We start from the raw sequence: 19989 nt of genomic DNA, 5'->3' as shown, positions 1-19989 counted from the left end.
ATCTCGTCTCGTCGAGACGAGACGGAGCCCGCATTGCTATCTCGATGCCGTCTCGTCTCGTCGAGACGAGATCGAGACCGCATTCCGCAGCGATGCAGATGCCCTCAGAAGTAGCTAAAATCAGAGAGAGGAAAGTTTAAAATATACAGTAAACATTTAAAATTAAATTTTGTACTTTATTTTATCATATCTAATTTATTTACTTTTCTATTTTATTATTTTTCTTAATTAATAAAATCTCGATGGGCCTCCACACATCTGAGATAAGCGGTGCTTCCTAACGCCACCTCATTATCATCACGTGAAACATTTGACAAATATTGATTCAATTCTTCATAAAAATCATTTGTCTTATCATCGCTACATTCCAATTCCGCCCCTTTATAAAATCCCAACCACTCTCCTTCATCAACCAAGGAGGAGCAGCCGCCTCCATTATCACCACCAATTACTGTATGTAAACAATTCAAATTGAACAATCAACTATCAAAAAACACTCAAAAGAAATGCTGCTGAGGAGCGCGTCGTCCCCAATTTTGAATTCATGGCTTCACAACAATTCAGCAGCCGGATCCGGGTCCGGATCCTCGCCGGAGCCGGAATCCCTGCCGCAGCTGACGAGGACACGGTCCTTCTCCATGTCCATGACCTCCGAGGAAGGGATCGGCCGGGTCACGCCGACCCGATTCGAGTCGGATCTCAAGGATCCGGCGAAGCGCTCGCCGCGGATGCCGATGCCGAAGCTGGCGCGGGTCAAGGAGCGGAGGGAGGGGCATGAGGTCGGTCCCAGCGCCCTGTCCACGGTGGGCTATCTGGAGAGTCAGAGGAAGCCGCAGACGCTGGTGGTTGGCGGAGGCGTTGGGGGTTGCGGTGGCGGGGGAGTGTGCGGCGGAGGTAGGGGATCGGATGACGGGTCGGGTCCCGGCCGGGAGAGCACAGACGTTTACTATGAGATGATGATTCAAGCTAATCCTGGAAATGCTCTTCTCCTCGCCAATTATGCTCGATTTCTTAAGGAGGTAGTTTTCTTCTGCTAATTAATCTCGGATTAGGTCTTGGGTGGAAATTGGGGCATGATTTTATACCTTATGCCTTCAATTTTGTGTGTGTGATTTATTTATGGTTTGAAGAACTATACTGTTTATCCTTTTTGTGTGAATTTGTGTTTGGAGGGTTGAGATTTGAATTTGGAATTGTTTGATGTGTGTGTATAGGTTAGGGGAGATTTGGTAAAGGCAGAGGAGTATTGTGGAAGGGCGATTTTGGCTAATCCGAGTGATGGTAATGTGCTATCGCTCTACGCGGATTTAATATGGCAGACGCAACGAGACGCTGTTCGAGCCGAGGCCTATTTTGATCAAGCTGTCAAAACTGACCCCAATGATTGGTGAGGATATGATTCTTACCTTCTTGCTTGTTTAATTGTGTTGGTTGTTTGCTTAGATAGTAACAATGGTCTGAGCTCTGAATACTTTGCAATGAATGAATCTGAGGATATGATTCTTGCTTTCTTGGTTCTTTATTTTCTTTGAAGAAAAAGATTGTTATAATTGTGTTGGCCTTTTTTGTTTGCTTACTTAGTTTCTGAGCTATGTATACTTTGCAGTGAACGAATCTCCATGAGAATTATGTGATACAGAGCAAAAAGGATATGATTCTTGCTGTTTTGGTTCTTTTATTATCTCTGAGGGTAAAGTTTGTTATGATTGAGTTGGCCATTTTGTTTGGCATGTTAGTTTAGACAGTGGTTTGATTCTATGAATCTCCATGAATACTTTGCAATGAATGAATCTCCATGAGAATTATGTGATACGGAGCAACTAGGATATTATGTTTTGGTCAATATTTATGTGTAGTGACTTAACTATCTCCTCTTCATTGCTAATTTATGCGTCTGTTTGATTTTAGTTCATGTTTAGACTGAGTGGATTTAGTTCTGACCACATGCTGTCTTATTTGTTTGGCAAATCTATCAATGTTATGTCACACTATAAACAATTAAACAGGTGAACTAATCATGTGATGAACTTAAAACTTGTGCAGCTTTTGGTTAAGTGGGAAACATAAATGATTTCATTAATTTTTCCTTTGTTAAAACTTCGTTTCACGGTGCAGCTATGTTCTCGCTTCATATGCTCATTTCTTATGGGATGCTGAGGATGACGAAGAGGAAGAAGAAGAAGAGGAGGAAGAAGAAGTAAACGATATGTACGAAAAAAGAAGCAATCTTCCATCAAACTTCTTACAAGAGGGAGCTCACTGGCCTCCTATCACAGCAGCTTCTTAGTCGGAAACCTAATATAGCTACACAACATCGAAATATAGTAGTCATCAAGTGCCAAGGAGAAAATTGTGGTCTAACATTCTTGAATCTTGATGAAATTTTGCTTCTTGGTATGTCTTCTTTCTCTGTTGTAATGTACATATTAAAGAATAGCAAGATTCTGACTGTAACATCTCTCTGTATGAAGTATGAACAATGCTATGGTATCCATGTTTCTAATATAAGTGGTTTAGCTCCCTTTAATTTCATTTGGACTTCATAATTGATGACTTAGAATATGATGAATTTTCTTGTTTTTTGGATTTTAGTCTTATTTTTCTTCTTTGCAAGTAGCTGATGAGGGTCCCCTTGGAAAATCTTGAATTGTTGCAGCAAAAAATTTCTCAGCCACACTTAATGATATGCCATATCTTTTCCCTGTTTGTGGATTTAGTTTTCTTTAAAATTTCAAAATTAGATCTAGGGATTTTGGTTAGTGGTTTGAATAAGTTTGTTGGAAATATTTTTGTAAATACATGTCATTCATGAAAGTTCTGAATAATATTTCGTGTATAATTTGAACTATGGAAAATATAAAAGGGTACTTGGTAATTTACACAAATATGTATTGAAGTATAATAATACTCCGTAATCATTTAACTGAAACTAAAAACAAAATTTAGATGATGAAAAGTGAAAAGTAATTAAAATTTTGCATTGGATATGTAATACTGGTTTGCATTATTTGGGAGAAATTAATGAAAGCATTAAAAAAAATGTAAATTTAAAAAGAAAAATCCAAAATGGAGGAATAAGGAAACGCCGTTGCCGGGGATCGAACCCGGGTCACCCGCGTGACAGGCGGGAATACTTACCACTATACTACAACGACTTGATGTTCTTCAGTTACGTAATACTGCTATATATATTTCTTATACTTAATTTTTGAAAAAAAAAACTTTTTTAGTAATCTGACAATATGTATAATAACGTATTTTGCTTTAAGATTTCAGTATATATTACTACATATTTTCCGTTATAACTTCATTTTCATCATCGAAATAATTAGGATACTAGTAAGTACTAATTTATCCGAGCTATGAAAGAGGGATAGAATTTTAATATAATTAGTTTGGATTATTTTGAAATTGTGAATGACGAGGTCATGGCCCATTAGATAGACTTGGCAATGTGCTGGAGTGGACTAAATGATTCTATTTTAAAAATATTAAAGATATTTGGGCCTTTGGAACGTCCATGGTTCGTAACATTTTGTAACACTTATGTTCATACATGAAATATATATATATATATATGCAAATATCTAATTATTAGTAGCAATGACGGATCAAAAAAAAAAAATTATAAGGTCGGATGAAGTGAAAGGAACTTCTTGTTGCATCGAAAGACAAAGATGGTGCGGCAGTCATGCTGGCAATGAATGACGGTCGAAGAATGGAAGTGATCCACAACAATTTCAAATGGTTAAGGCAAAGTTGTCGCACCATATTCTAGGTAGCAGCTCTAAGGGCATCGGCAATGGGGCGAACGATGCGACGGACGATGCATCGTCCGCCACTGTAGCATCGCGGACGATGGGTTAACCATCGTCCGCGTCCGATAGATCGTCCGCGGATGATGCGCGGAGGATACCCATCGTCCGTCGCATCGTCCGCCACTGTGGACGACGCGGACGATGGGTCACGGACGATGGGCACGGGTTTCTAATTTTTTTTTGAATTTTTTCAAAAAAAATTTCTTATTTAAACTCTACTATTCACTACCATTTCACACACTTCAATTTCACATCTCTTCAATTTCTCTTCAATTATTCTCTCTCATCGACTCAAAAATGAATCCCGACGACAATGATTTGAGTACATCGGATGGCTGCAGACGGGCCTTGACTCGAGCCTTGTTCGATGCCGTTAATGAAGCCAAGGCGGAATGCTTGGCACAAATGCAGCGGGAGCAGGCGGAGGCGCGGGTCCCTCGCCCGATACGACGTCGGACGTTTGTCCCCCGCGAGCACGACGTAGCGCATGAACGTCTGTTCGCAGATTATTTTGCCGAGAATCCAAAGAGGGGCCCGAATGTTTTTCACTGCCGTTTTAGAATGAGCCGAGATCTTTTTCTCCGCATTGTGCACACGTTGGAGGGCCGTGATGAGTACTTCCAGTATCGGAAAGACGGGATCGACAGACCCGGACTTACGCCGTTGCAGAAGTGTACGGTTGCGATCCGCCAGTTGGCCTATGGCACAACAGCGGATATGTTCGACGAGTACCTTCACGTCGGGAATACAACTGGCCGCGAATGTCTCAAGACTTTTTGTAAGTTAGTTGTGGAGGCTTTTGGCGACATATATTTGCGACGCCCGACTGCTGACGATTGCCTGTGACATCCCTAACCCAAATTCCATTATATCAAATTTTATATTATATTGTCTATTATATTATGTTTTATATTATAAAAATAGTAAATTAGTATGAAAATGATGACTTAACTAATTAGATGAAAATTAATAGGTTTGTGTACATATATATAAGTTTTGTGTACATATATATAAGTATGCTTGTGCACGTGTAATAATGTGTATATATGCATGGAATGATTGAAAGAAATTTGTGCATGGAAAAATATAGTACTATTTATTTTAGATAAGTATTATATAAATAATTGGTAATACAACTTAAGAATAAAGGTGGTGCATGCACGTGGTCACCATATAAACATGCCACTAATCTCACGGGACAAATGGCAATGAAAAAAAAAAGCTACATGACATGTATGTTGGCTTTTAGTAAGTTATTTAATTTAATTTACAATTATATCAATAACAGTCATTTTAATATTTGGTATAACCGTCATTCAAATTTATATATAGGTCTGAGTTAGTAAACAGTTGAAAAAAAGGAAAGGAAAAGAGAATTACGAAGAAGAGAAAAAAAAGGAAGTTAGAGAAAATAAAAGTAGGCAGAAATCAAAGAAAAGAAAGATGAAATATAAGAAAAATTGTTTGTCCATCACCTCCGACTATACGAAAGAAGTAAGGATAGTAGAACGTGAGAAGATATCAAGTGCTCATCTAGTATCTACCATAATCAGGTGTGTATAAATCACACTTTTAATTTTACATATTTTATGTGATTGATTGTTATGTGTTAAATTGGAGTGAATATTTGAATTATATGATGTGAGCCTGAAATGGTTGTGCTATTTGATATTGATGGTGTAATATGATGTGGATATGTGATTTGTGCAAATGATATGTTTATCGATAGTATTGGAGTTAATTGATGGAAAATATGGATATGAAATTGGTGCAATGGATATGTTTGATGTATGGTATTGGAATCATTCGAATCATGGGATTAAAGAGGATATGTGACTGTCTTGCTCTAGATCTGATATACAATGGCAATGGACCTACGGGTCATATACAATGGCAAAAGACCTACGGGTCATATACAATGATAATAGACCTACGGGTCAATACAAAGAGCAAAGAGGGACCTTCATGGAAAGGTCAAATCAAAGAGGGGCCTTCGCGGAAAGGTCAAAAATGCAAAGAGGGGCCTTCGTGGAAAGGTCAAATGCAAAGAGGGGCCTTCGTGGAAAGGTCAAATAATTAAAAGGGACCTGCAGGTCGTATACAATGGAAATCCCGGGCAGATACCAGGCTTGATTAGTCACATAATATTAAAAAGGATCATAAAGGCATATGCATGTGAATATGGAATTGTTTATGACATTTATTGTTTCTAATTATATATATTATAGTTAAAGAATATGCTTGATATTTCTGTGATGTGAAATTAGAGGGGAAATTTATGTACACTGAGTTGTGGCTCATATAAACCACTAATATTTTTCAGGTAAATGATATCGTTGATGTTTTGGTTGATATGAGTTTTAGAAACTCCATGTGTTATCAGGATTGGCGGCTGATGCATTATAGCAACCTTCTCCTCCTCATCATTTTGCATGTAGACCAATGTATAATATATAGAGTGGAGAGAGAGTCTCAATACAATTCAACATGTTTTGAAATATGAAATTACATATTAATTTTGATGTTTGAGTTTATATTATATGGATGCTTTATGAATTTTTACATGTAGGTTAGCTTAAAATTTTTTATATTTATATAAATAGAATATACAACAAAGGGGTTGGTTGGGGTGTGACAGTAAAAGTGGTATCAGAGCGGGGATATAATCCCGCTGGAACATAGTATTCATGTATATCATATAATACATTTTGGTTATAAGTTTAATTTGCATTTGTATTGTCATGAATATACGTGTCATTGAGGAGAGAAGGGTCAGCCGCCCTGCATCACTGATTAAATATATGAGTATTTTCTATATTTGTGGTATTATATGGAAATTATGAGTGAATATCTTGCTTGGTAGAATAAAAAGTACATGTATCGATGATAGTATACAATTGATAATTGATTTACAATTGATAATTGATTTTGTGAAGTATAATTGATAAATGATTTTGTGAATATATATATGAGATACGTGTTAGAGTATCTAATTGACTAATGCTCCCCTGAGCCTAACATAGTCGCATGTGAACGCTCCCATGAACAAAAATAGTCATAATTATATCATATTACTTCCTTCTTTATTAAGTGGGAAGTTTAACCTTATAAATAGAAAAAGTTAAACTATTAACTGTACCAGTTGAAACTTATCAATCAAACCCACTCATAGGATATACAATGTAATATAGTGTCAATGATATTAGACGTTAAATATAAATGTAGACCTTTTCGTATATGAAATCTTTTTTTATTTGTTTGACAGTTATGTATTTATGTGTCATAGGAGAGTCAGTCAACACCTATAAACATATAAGATGAAGGACTTCAAAATATAATGACCTTAAACTTAAGTTAAAAGAGTTAAATAGTAAAAGTGAATGAAAAAAAAAAGAAAAAAAAAGTGGAGCTACGTGGACAATATTAGTATATTTGATTTTTACGTATGAATATAAATTCATCAGGTATAAGTTGAGTTCTTTAAATCATCAAGAATGAATAATCATGTAATAAACCCCAAGATGTCTGAAAAAAAATAAAAAAATAAAAATAATAATAGTAATAATAATATTATTATAATAACAAAATATAAAAATGCTCCATGTGAACTAAGATAGTGAAGTGGACCTTGTGTCAATCTTTTTTTAACTAATTTTTTTTTTACAATTTGATTTCTTTAGAGGTATTTTGTTGGACTAAAGTAAAATTTGAGTGTGAAAGATTATGTAATTTTTATAAAGGCAAAAGATTACCAAAGTATGGGGCAGAGTATCCATGTGACAAAGAAAATGATTGTGTAGAACTGGCCACTCCACATAATCAAAATCTTTGTAGCGTCGTTAATAAACCAATAAATCAAATAAATTTTGTTTCTTGGGTCATTTAAATTGTACACCATTTGTTCAAAGGTTTTGTTAAATTTTCAACTTTGCTTTGTAACCAAACTTGGTATACTTTTACAAGACCAATAAATGTTGTGCGTTATCAATTCGTGAAATTATTTTATTATTATTATTGTCCAACTACTATGAAATTAGCTTTATTTTGAAGTAATAGTCATGTTCTTTGTGATAGATATATTGTGATAGGACAAAATGGTGAGAGTAATTTGAAACAAGAATAGATGAGAACTCAGAACAATAAAGTAGATTGAAGCATGAAGTGTTCTACAAATATATGTTTGAAAGACAACGATGTGACTTTTTGTGTGTTGTTAAGAAATACGAGTGTTATATAAAGGATAAGAAATTGGTGATAAATGATATAAGTTGAAAGAGTTAGGATGTCTTGTGAATCTTAGTTACCAAAAGTGAAATTATTGATAAGAATTTTTGATAGGGTCTAAACAGAAAATAATTGATGTTTAAGTATTGAAGCTCTAATTTATCTTGATACTTTGTTCATCTAAGATCTAAGAGGGAGAGATCTATAGGGAATTTAGAAGTGCTTCTGATCTCCTAAAGATAAAGATATTATAAATAGTTTATTGAATTCTTAAAACCTTGAAAAGAAAGGATATATATTTTAGCAAAAGATACTAACATGAATTTCTAAACAGTTGGTACAGTTTAAAAACATCATAAACGCATACTCTATTATAAGAAGAATTTATATTTAGAGAAAGATTGTGAAATATTTTGATAGTACTAAGGGAGATATAAATAATATATATATAAAATAAAGAGAATGAGAAAGAAATGAATATTTATAGCTTTTATCTTACCACATAGATATTAGAGTTTGCTAGAGGAAAACTTTTTGTTAAAAGAAATCGAACAAGTATGGTTATAAGTATCACATTGATTATATTACCAGGTGAACAACTAAAACTCATGAAAATTCATAACATGTTAGAGTTTCAGAAGCTAGTTATAGGATGCCAAATGAGTGATAGGCACTTAAAATTGTAACAACTACTTGGACATAGAAAGTTACACGTGATAATAATTTTAATAACACACATGCGTTAATGATAGAAAATGTAACCTTGGGGTGAATAATGATTTCAGTAAAATATAACAAATTGATCATTGAGAATACTCTACACAAAAAATTACTAGTTTATTAATATTCCAAACACTATAAATTATAGGATTTGATCAGTATATTGCCAAAGGTTTCATATAATCAAGTGGTTCACAGTTATAATTCGCAATAATTAATAAAATAGGGTCAAGTTTGTTTCTGGTTATACATAATGTATGATAAAGGATAGTACATGGCAATAAGATAATTAAGCAATTACCTTGGAATTAACAAAAGTTATAAAAGTATATCCATAATAGTGTTGAGTAATTATTGATTGACAAAATAAAAATAATAATAATAATAATAATAATTCATTATTCATGGACATAGAATTATGAAATAAATGAGTCCTAGAATTTATAAGAGTCTGAACAAAATGAAACATGTAAACATACGAGTAAATATTTGAAATTATTATTATGAAATCCTAGCGAGCTATAAACATACAATGTACATATATTAGTGCTATATATAAAAACAAAAATGAGGTATAAAGAAGAGTTTTTAATTCATAACAGAGTTGTGATTTGTTCGCTTAAGTAATAATGAACAATAATCTGATAGAACTGTTAAGAAAATAATAATAATAATAATAATAATAATAATAATGAAATAAAGGAGCAGATTGTAATATATGCGCCAGAATCTGTCTGTAAGAAAATAAAAGAAAAGAAGACGTGACAGGAAAATTATCTTAGAATTTGTATTCATTGATAATGTTATTCGAAAGAGAATGTATGCTTTAAGGATACCAATTACCAATCACCCTTAAAGATTGTAAGTATATTGAGTAAATAAATGACTCGGGTCCTGACTACCTTAATGGAATAATTATTCCTTAAAAAACTCATGAGGAACCAGTAAGATATTTAACTTAAGTTCTGCAAGATATTAAGATTAATTATAAGATCACCTTTGGACCAAACATTAAAAGTGCATAAAATGTTAGTACTTAAAAATAAGAGATTGAGAAGGGGATAGAAGGAATTCAGAAATTATGTCCACCATATAGAAAATGAAATGTTAACTTATATATGAATCGACGAGAGCATAAAAGTAGTATTAATTGAAAATTGGGGTTGAGAAAAACTGTGTACAATTGAAATATCTATCATCGTTGCTGGAAATAATCTTATTATATATTATAAAGATACATAGATATAGCAACGATAAGAGTCATGCTTAAATTAAGTTAAGGACAATGATGTATTCAGATTTATATATGCATCAATTGCAATACGATTGATAGAGATATTATCACTTATCTTGATTAATTGATTACATGCGAAAACAGTTAACATAGAAAGCGCTAATTGTGACTTCATATATCGGCATGGATATCTAATAATAGAAGAAATGTTATAAGTATTCAGTTTAATATAATACTATTGTATTCAATTTCTACAGATGATGGTAATTTCAGCTTAATGAGATAAAATTTGAGGTACAGACAATTAATGATAAGAGCTACTTCTGGATATCTTAAGGACGTGTTAAAAATTTATATATGTGATAGGACTGATAGAGACGGTGGCACATAGGTAGTGAGAGTTGTTTGGTTTGATTAAGGGTAAAAATAGTAGACTTAGAAGCTATTGCTCTTATAGATTTCAAATATTTGTGGTGGAAGAAAACTAACCCAAATATAACGGGTAGTTGGTAAAAGTATCATAGAATTAAAGAGATGTATATTAAGTCCTTATAATGAATAAGGTAAATGATAAAGGAATTCTGCACTTGTAATATTAAGAAGCATATGATAACATCAAAATAGTAAGTTTGGATTATACTTCTGTAATCTTATTGAAGATAAAGTAGCTCGTATTGCTTATACATTAAAACTATGTCAGAATATGAGGAAAAAAGAAGAAAGTTATAGAATCCTTCAGAAATCATGTTGTGAAGCAATAAGATCTAGTCTAAATAGAGAATTAAGTATTGAAACAAATCATATGCAATTTTTGGAAAGAAACGTAAAGTGTTCACAAATAAATGGATATTGTCAGTACTGAAGTGTTGGAAATGAAAAAAGGAAATTAAATTTGCATTTGGTTTTGAGTCAGTGATTTTTATTGGATAAGTGAGCTCAGTGAAAAAGAAATTTTGTGGACAAAATTTCTAAAGAGGGGAGTAATTGTGACATCCCTAACCCAAATGCCATTATATAAAGTTTTATATTATATTGTCTATTATATTATGTTTTATATTATAAAAATAGTAAATTAGTATGAAAATGATGACTTAACTAATTAGATGAAAATTAATAGGTTTGTGTACATATATAAAAGTTTTGTGTACATATATATAAGTATGCTTGTGCACGTGTAATAATGTGTATATATGCATGGAATGATTGAAAGAAATTTGTGCATGGAAAAATATAGTACTATTTATTTTAGATAAGTATTGTATAAATAATTGGTAATACAGCTTAAGAATAAAGGTGGTGCATGCACGTGGTCACCATATAAACATGCCACTAATCTCACGGGACAAATGGCAATGAAAAAAAAAAGCTACATGACATGTATGTTGCCTTTTAGTAAGTTATTTAATTTAATTTACAATTATATCAATAACAATCATTTTAATATTTGGTATAACCGTCATTCAAATTTATATATAGGTCTGAGTTAGTAAACAGTTGAAAAAAAGGAAAGGAAAAGAGAATTACGAAGAAAAGAAAAAAAAGGAAGTTAGAGAAAATAAAAGTAGGCAGAAATCAAAGAAAAGAAAGATGAAATATAAGAAAAAAATGTTTGTCCATCACCTCCGGCTATACGAAAGAAGTAAGGATAGTAGAACGTGAGAAGATATCAAGTGCTCAATCAGGTGTGTATAAATCACACTTTTAATTTTACATATTTTATGTGATTGATTTTTATGTGTTAAATTGGAGTGAATATTTGAATTATATGATATGAGCCTGAAATGGTTGTGCTATTTGATATTGATGGTGTAATATGATGTGGATATGTGATTTGTGCAAATGATATGTTTATCGATAGTATTGGAGTTAATTGATGGAATATATGGATATGAAATTGGTGCAATGGATATGTTTGATGTATGGTATTGGAATCATTCGAATCATGGGATTAAAGAGGATATGTGACTGTCTTGCTCTAGATCTGATATACAATGGCAATGGACCTACGGGTCATATACAATGGCAAAAGACCTACGGGTCATATACAATGATAATAGACCTACGGGTCAATACAAAGAGCAAAGAGGGACCTTCATGGAAAGGTCAAATCAAAGAGGGGCCTTCGCGGAAAGGTCAAAAATGCAAAGAGGGGCCTTCGTGGAAAGGTCAAATGCAAAGAGGGGCCTTCGTGGAAAGGTCAAATAATTAAAAGGGACCTGCAGGTCGTATACAATGGAAATCCCGGGCAGATACCAGGCTTGATTAGTCACATAATATTAAAAAGGATCATAAAGGCATATGCATGTGAATATGGAATTATTTATGACATTTATTGTTTCTAGTTATATATATTATAGTTAAAGAATATGCTTGATATTTCTGTGATGTGAAATTAGAGGGGAAATTTATATACACTGAGTTGTGGCTCATATAAACCACTAATATTTTTCAGGTAAACGATATCGCTGATGTTTTGGTTGATATGAGTTTTAGAAACTCCATGTGTTATCAGGATTGGCGGCTGATGTATTATAGCAACCTTCTCCTCCTCATCATTTTGCATGTAGACCAATGTATAATATATAGAGTGGAGAGAGAGTCTCAATACAATTCAACATGTTTTGAAATATGAAATTACATATTAATTTTGATGTTTGAGTTTATATTATATGGATGCTTTATGAATTTTTACATGTAGGTTAGCTTAAATTTTTTTATATTTATATAAATAGAATATACAACAAAGGGGTTGGTTAGGGTGGGACATTGCCAGCCTGATGCGGATGCACGAGACGGTGCACGGCTTTCCTGGGATGCTAGGGAGCATCGACTGTATGCACTGGCAGTGGAAGAACTGCCCAACGGCCTGGAGAGGCCAATTTACTAGCGGCTACAAGGGCAGCCACCCGACGATGATCCTAGAAGCCGTCGCTGACCACCGCCTCTGGATCTGGCATGCCTACTTTGGTGTAGCCGGGTCGAATAACGACATCAACGTCCTCAACTCGTCCACCCTATTCGCCGTTCAGTGCAGGGGTTGCGGTCCGGCCATTCAGTTCACTTCCAACGGCCGCACACATCATATGGGGTACTACTTGGCCGATGGCATATACCCTAGGTGGCCTGTTTTTTTGAAGACGATCAGCTGCCCAATTGGTGAGAGGAGAGTCTTGTTTGCGGCAAAGCAGGAGTCCACGCGGAATGATGTGGAGCGGGCTTTTGGGGTGCTCCAATCGCGGTGGGAAATCGTGAAAGGTCCGGCGCGTTTCTGGTACAAGGACGTCATCGCCGACGTCATGTATTCGTGCATCATCATGCATAACACGATAGTCGAACAAGAACGTGGCCATGTCACCAATTGGGTGGATGATGAAGCCGGATCTAGCTCCAGCACGGCGACCTCGCCGGTCACTCGAGGATTACCAACTGGCTTCGGTGCGGTTCTACAGCGACAGGCCTCAATGCGTAACCAACAAGACCATACTCAGCTCATGACCGACATGATTGAAGAAGTTTGGACCCGCAACCGCCGCCGTTGAGAAATTGTAGTTTTTTTATTTCGTATTGTAATGTTTGAATTTTAATGAAATGAAGTTAGTTTTCCAAAATTTGAAGTATTTAAATATTCAAATAATAGAAAAATGCTTAGGGCGTCGCTTAGGGCGGGCTATAGTCCGCCCCACTGCAGGTGGAATAGGAGGAGAATAAAATGCTGACGTGGCGGTGCATAGGGCGTCGCTTAAGGTGTCGCTTTGAGCGTCCCATTGTGGATGCCCTAAAGGCCTAATACAATGTATTTCTCTAGACCCATGGCTGACGGTAGAGTCAATCATAACCACGGTCGCATCATTAATCAGAAGTGAAACCTAAAATAGTACACATACCATAGAATTTACGCATTTATGCATTTTTCGCAGATAAAGAAGGAAATAATGTGGTACGTTGAATTCAAAATTTAAGTCTATCAATGTAATGCGAATTGTGCTTGACTAATGAATTATATGACGCCTAGCTGTAATGTAAGATATTACTTACTTACATTCTGGTAAGATTGGATACATACATAATATATGTAGTAGGTAGGTTTGGTTAACCTTATTACCAAAGATAGTAACCTCGTTGTTAACTGGTAATATCCGCTAAGCTATAAACGGACATTGACGGAAACACTTGGGAGAAAAGTTTTTATAGACTTTTTAGGCTTCTCAATTGTTTTTCTAAAATAGGTAGCTTTATGATGTGGAATCCATAGAAAGAGTTTTGTATTTTATTCAAAAATTAGTAATGCCCCTCATAAAAATTTACACATATAACCACTTATTCATATTAATAAATTTATAATTGAATATAGTATATTATTAAATATTAACTTTGGATTTTTTAAAAAGGGTATGATTCTAATTGACATACTATTGTCGCCCTTGAACTAAATTTGTAATAGAAATGTATGAAAAACAAATCAAATTTAATAAACAAAATTCTTGTTTTTATAAACTTGTACTAGTGCATTGCATGTGGTTGGTTTGTGACGTTGGCATAGTTTTTTAGGATTTGTAGAGATGGATTATCTAAAATTTTAATAACCCTTAAAAGTAAGTAATTAATATTAAAAGTTTGAAATAGTTATCTTTGACCAAGATAATCAAGCTAGAATTTCAATAATTCAATCGTCCTACTACTTTTTAGCTGCTATAATTCTCTATTTGAATCAAGGATACAGCAAATTTTCTTAGATGATCTATTAATCTAAGCATGAGACGAAAGATTTTGATATTATTAAATAATGATCATTCTTTGACTCAAACTTTTGTTATCACTCGTAATTATTTTCTTACTAATTTTGTCGTACCATAAATAATGAAACACGTATGACTGAACTTTACCTTAGAAAATAATGTTTACTGATATGACATCAAAAATATCCTGCCTCAGATTTCTATATTCATATTCATGAGATTTGACTTGTTATCCAATGTAGGGTTGGATTTCAATTTTTCATGGTCATTGACATTATAATCTTGCTACCATAATAAGTCCAAATAAATCCTCTATTTCCACCTAACAATAGCTGTAAAGAGATTTACCCAGCCCTTTTTGGTTAATACTTAGTTGAATTCAGCTTCCCACATAAGTATTAAACGTGTCAAAACAATATGCATAAAAAGCAAATGAAAATAATAAACTACAGTCGAAATATAACAATAGTAGATTGATTAGTTTTTAGGAGATGAATGGTCTAAAACTCCTAGACAGGAAAACTCCCAACACCATTAAATTTCTCCTCTCTATTTCAAAAAAATCTAGAAAGCTTATTAATTAGGTCAAATAATCTATTCATAGTACTATCCAATTTTTAAAAATGTCAAATGTTCCCCATTCACGTAACACGTCTAGAATTCCTAAAAGTGGTGAATAATTTAAAAAATGTATAAATGATAGGTTTTTCTGTTAGTAATTACTTAGTATATAATCCACATTAGTTAGCATATGAAACGCCAAAGTTCTTACAAGACTACGTACTGTTTGATGTATTTTGATTGAATTTAAAACGTTTTAAATCACCAAACTCATTAATAAATCATACTAAAATATATTAGTAAGATAGTATACAAAAGCAACTTTAAAAACAAAATTAAATGAACTGTAATTGGCATAGAGAAAAATATTCGAATATAAAAAGTGGACAACACTTAAATTATTAGTCCAGCAATTAAAAATAAAGACACATGCATACTATTCATGTGTTTATTAAAAAGTGATACTAGTAGTAATAAACTAAATAATCAAATCCTTTTGAATCTGAATAATTTATTAAAAAGTGATAATAAACTAAAAAATCAAATCTTATGTATCTGAATAAATTATTAAAGTAATACGATGCTTCCTCACTACTACGTGGCGAGGTAGGCCCCACTGCCTCCATTTCCCCTACAAATATCACACAGTTCTCACTTCATTTTCATCGCACTCATTTCCTTTTCCTATAAAATTTATTAAAAAAATTAATCATCTTCTTTTCTTCTTGGCCGCAACCGCTAATTTCTCTATTTTGTTATGCTGTGGCCGACTGCGGCGAAGCGAATGGCGGCGGAGACAGTGACGAAGAGCGGCGCGATCGTGGAGAAAGGCTACGTGTACGAAGAAGAGACGCATCTCACGGTGCTGAAAACCTCTCTCTTTTTCGCCGGCGACGGCTTCACTGCTTACGATTGCAAAGGCGCTCTCGTCTTCCGAGTCGACTCGTACGGCCCCGACGCCGGCGATACTGGCGAAGTCGTTCTCATGGACGCCTCCGGCAGATGCATCCTCACCGTCCGCCGCAAGGTATGTATTCATCTCAGATCGCCGATTTCCTCATAATTCGGCGATTGCGTATGAAGTGTAGTACTGTAGCTGTCAATTTATTTTCCCCAAATTCATATGACTTCCGTGTTAATTGATGAACGATTAGGCGCATTCGCGCTACGATCATGTGGTTTAGCAGTGGAGTGAAGTGTATTCATCTCAGATCGCCGATTTCCTCATATTTCGGCGACTGTGTATGAAGTGTTATGTTGTAGCTTGTGATTTTTTCACCAAATTGATATGATTTCCGTGTCAATTAATCAATCATTACGCCGCGATCGTGTGATTTAGCAGCTGAATCAACTCGCTGATCTGTTTTCCCAATTTTGATCGAGACAGAGGCCGAGTCTGCACCAGCGATGGGAGGGCTTCGTCGGCGAGGGATCGGAGGGGAAGAAGGCGCTGTTCAGCGTGCGGAGATCGTCGATAATCGGACGGTCGAGCATGACGGTGGAGGTGTACACCAACCCCGGCGAGGAGTACCAGATCGAAGGCTCCTTCGCGTGCCGGAGCTGCAACATTCTGGCGGCGGATAAGGAGATCGTGGCGGAGATCCGGCGCAAGGTGGACGCGACCACGAACGTGGTGCTCGGGAAGGACGTCTTCGTGCTGTCGTTGAAGGCGGGGTTCGACGGCGCATTCGCCATGGGGCTGGTGCTGGTGCTCGATCAGATCTACGGCGCCGATGGAGACGAGGCCGGCGGCGGAGTTCACACCGGGAGCAAGGTCGGTGCGGACCCCACCTGTGAAGATTCCAATTTGAATATCCTGTAGATTGTAGATTTGCGGTTTGATTTTTGTTTTTTCTTTTCACTTTTATGTTATGTGAATCAAAAGAAAATATATGTAAAATTTTAGGAGGAGTTATGAATTACTAATTTATGAAAAGATTATCAAACTTAATAAATTAACCCCTCACCAGATTTGATACAAAAACTTTACTACCATCCAGGTGTCTTTTGATTGCATAAATATTGCTTCAGTATCTTTTACTGTATAATTTCTTTATTACAAGATCCGTTTTCGTTCTATATAAATATATAAGTGCTAGATAAAGGTGCATAAGGCATGCACATCAATTCGAAGATATTGTTCCCATATTGTGGACGATGATGAATTGATGATAACCTTTTCAGTTAGAGCACTCACATCTATTAGTAGTATTTGTAAAAGTGTTCTACAAAAACGTTACATTTGGATCATGTTGTTCACATTTTATATTTTCACTAGTGGTATAAATTATCGTCTGTTTGGCACTCCACTATAAATTATTCTGGCTGGAGACCGTGGTGGATGGATGCTACTATTTCTTTTGGTTAGACTATGATTATTTAATTTTAAATAATTTCATGATATTTTTGAAAGTTAATGATAGGGATTGTCACAGAACTGTTGCCAGTTGCCACCGACCATCCTACCTAGAAGATCATTTCAAAGAATCCATTAATTGAGGAGATTTTGGCAACACGGTTAAGTCAAAAAAGTTGGATGATGAACAATATGTCGATACTAGTACTTGCAAGAGTTGTCCAAACCCTTTTGTGGGTCAAGAAATAAATGTGTGCATAATTAAATTTAATGAGATATTCAAATCTTGAGGTTGTAATTAATTCACAATATATATGGTCCGCAAATATTTGTATAAAGATATTGTTAATCTATGTAATGAAAGCACTCAAGCTATGCATTGTGATGCAAGCTCAACTTCTCTGAATCAAGATGCGATGTATGGGAACACTATCACCACAGCTAGGCCTGTCAAATTGGGTACCCGCGGATACCCGATCCGAAATTTTCGGATACCCGATCCCGAAATTCCCAAAATTCAATACCCGATACCCGACCCGAATTTGATTTCGGGTACCCAAATACCCGACTCGGGTATCCAGTCCCGAAAAATCGGGTATCCAGTCCCAATTGTGATTTTGATTTTTTTTTTTTTTGAAAATTAACTACAAACTTTTAGAATTCATTTAATATTATTTAATTCAAATTTAATACAAAGTTGAAGTACTAATATCCAAGTAAAAATAACTACAAACTTTTAGAAATACAAAATTCTTATAGTAGCTCGAATTAAAGAGAAAATAACTACAAACTTTTAGGAATACAAAATTCCTGTAGTAGTTCGAATTTAAAAGAAAATAACTACAAACTTTGAAAAATACAAAATTCATAAGTTATAGTACATATTAAATTTTTTTATCTATCCATAATAAGTCAATAACCATCAAAATTCATAAGTTCAAACATTCATCCTTTATAAATATCACAATTCAATAATTCATAAGAATCAAGATCTAACAATAATATCATCAAAAAATTCAAAATTATAAATATCACAAGTCAATGAAATTAAAAATTTAATTAAAAAATTAAATTACATATCTTATATGCTAAATTTAATTATAGTTAAGAAGTTAAATTACATTTAGTTATAATAAAAATATAATTTATTAATTTTAGAAAATAAATCGGATAATTCGGGTATACCCGATCGGATATCGGATAACCCGATACCCGATAATCCAAAATTCCCACTACCCGATCCCGATCCGATACCCGAAAAATCGGGTTTCGAGTATCCAATTATTCGACTTTTTCGGGTTTGGATATCGGGTATCCAATACCCGATATCCATTTTGACAGGCCTAACCACAGCTGTAACAGAAGATCAGCCGCGTCATAATGCTAGCTGGAAGGAAGTTGTCCTAGGCAATGGGCGTGCTCAACACACACACACAGAGTGATCAAATTACAACAGCATTCCTTAGAGGACTTTGTGTGTGGCATCATTTCTAGATCCTTCTCTTGTTAGCTATATATATCATACTTATAAGGCATGATGTAATTATAAAAAACAAATCATAAACAAAATAGTCCATTCTCTCTCATGCTTTAAAATGTTAGCTTTACAATCTTTCCTCTTATGGCTTTTGCTACATTTCCTATAGATATGAGTGCGCTTATGGACGTGAATAAAAGCCATATACTTATTGTATTCAATTTCTAGATTTTTTTTCGTGAAAAAGGAAACCAGCTCTTAAAATCAACGAGCAAGAAATAAGAATAAGTACTAAATTTTCTCCCCTAATAAGATTAGAAGTTTGCACTCATGCTTCTGCATTCATACAATAAAAAGTGCATCTATTAATTATAGATTTTTTTTATCATCCGATCGTCTTAATTATTCCGCAAAAAGGAATAGGAGAAAATTGCAACTTGTTAACAAAATTTACAACCTCATGACTTTTTGGAACCATAACAAGTTGGCCAGTAGCAAACTATAGGATAATAGTCCATCAACTATATTTGAAATTCGTATACAACCGGCTCAACCTACCTACGAGATATTCATAAAGTCATACCCTTTTATGCTGTATTGATAAGTCGAATTGCATCTTTTTACTTAATATATAACTTTTTTTATTTAATTTGTGATGAGTGAGAGATGAAGATGGGCTAGAAACCGGCTATAACCATAACTTTTTTTTTCTATTTTTTGAATCCGAGATCACGATAAGCCAGAATTCTGATTCGGGCCAATGATTGAATTTTTGTACAATGATTAATTCAAAATATATTACTACTACATAATTTGAAATTTTATAAGAGATATGGGTCGGGTCGGGCCGGGTTGACAAGTCC

At 34.5% G+C, this 19989-nt stretch overlaps 3 protein-coding genes and 1 non-coding gene across 5 annotated transcripts; 3 read left to right on the top strand and 1 right to left on the bottom strand.

The window, feature by feature from the left end:
• The first annotated feature begins 402 nt into the window (after nt 1–402).
• Nucleotides 403–2532, top strand: LOC125207584 (uncharacterized). The gene is made up of 3 exons (XM_048106985.2): nt 403–1019; nt 1215–1387; nt 2116–2532. The coding sequence occupies exons 1-3, from the start codon at nt 507–509 to the stop codon at nt 2285–2287; spliced, it is 858 nt and encodes a 285-aa protein (XP_047962942.2). The 5' UTR covers nt 403–506; the 3' UTR covers nt 2288–2532.
• Nucleotides 2533–3083: 551 nt separating this feature from the next.
• Nucleotides 3084–3155, bottom strand: TRNAD-GUC (transfer RNA aspartic acid (anticodon GUC)). Its single transcript has one exon. It is a non-coding gene; the product is annotated as a tRNA-Asp (tRNA).
• A 1854-nt stretch (nt 3156–5009) lies between these two features.
• On the top strand, nt 5010–13713 carry LOC125208127 (uncharacterized). Of its 2 annotated transcripts, none has more exons than XM_089060598.1 (2): nt 5010–5371; nt 12449–13713. In XM_089060598.1, exon 2 carries the CDS (start codon nt 12774–12776, stop codon nt 13533–13535), a length of 762 nt encoding a protein of 253 aa, XP_088916724.1. In that variant the 5' UTR covers nt 5010–5371; nt 12449–12773; the 3' UTR covers nt 13536–13713. The 2 variants fall into 2 exon arrangements, with proteins under 2 accessions (XP_088916724.1, XP_088916723.1); XM_089060597.1 differs by lacking the exon at nt 5010–5371 and adding an exon at nt 11156–11678.
• Nucleotides 13714–15963: 2250 nt separating this feature from the next.
• Nucleotides 15964–17229, top strand: LOC125208248 (protein LURP-one-related 5). The gene is made up of 2 exons (XM_048107828.2): nt 15964–16320; nt 16681–17229. Exons 1-2 carry the CDS (start codon nt 16051–16053, stop codon nt 17113–17115), a joined length of 705 nt encoding a protein of 234 aa, XP_047963785.1. The 5' UTR covers nt 15964–16050; the 3' UTR covers nt 17116–17229.
• Nucleotides 17230–19989: the final 2760 nt, after the last annotated feature.

This window comes from Salvia hispanica, chromosome 6 (genome assembly GCF_029641045.1).
Source record: "Salvia hispanica isolate PSC_SH4W2 chromosome 6, Shi_PSC_v1, whole genome shotgun sequence".
Lineage (NCBI taxonomy): Eukaryota > Viridiplantae > Streptophyta > Magnoliopsida > Lamiales > Lamiaceae > Salvia > Salvia hispanica.
Note: the sequence above shows the minus strand (reverse complement) of the source record. Positions and strands in the feature narration are given on the sequence as shown.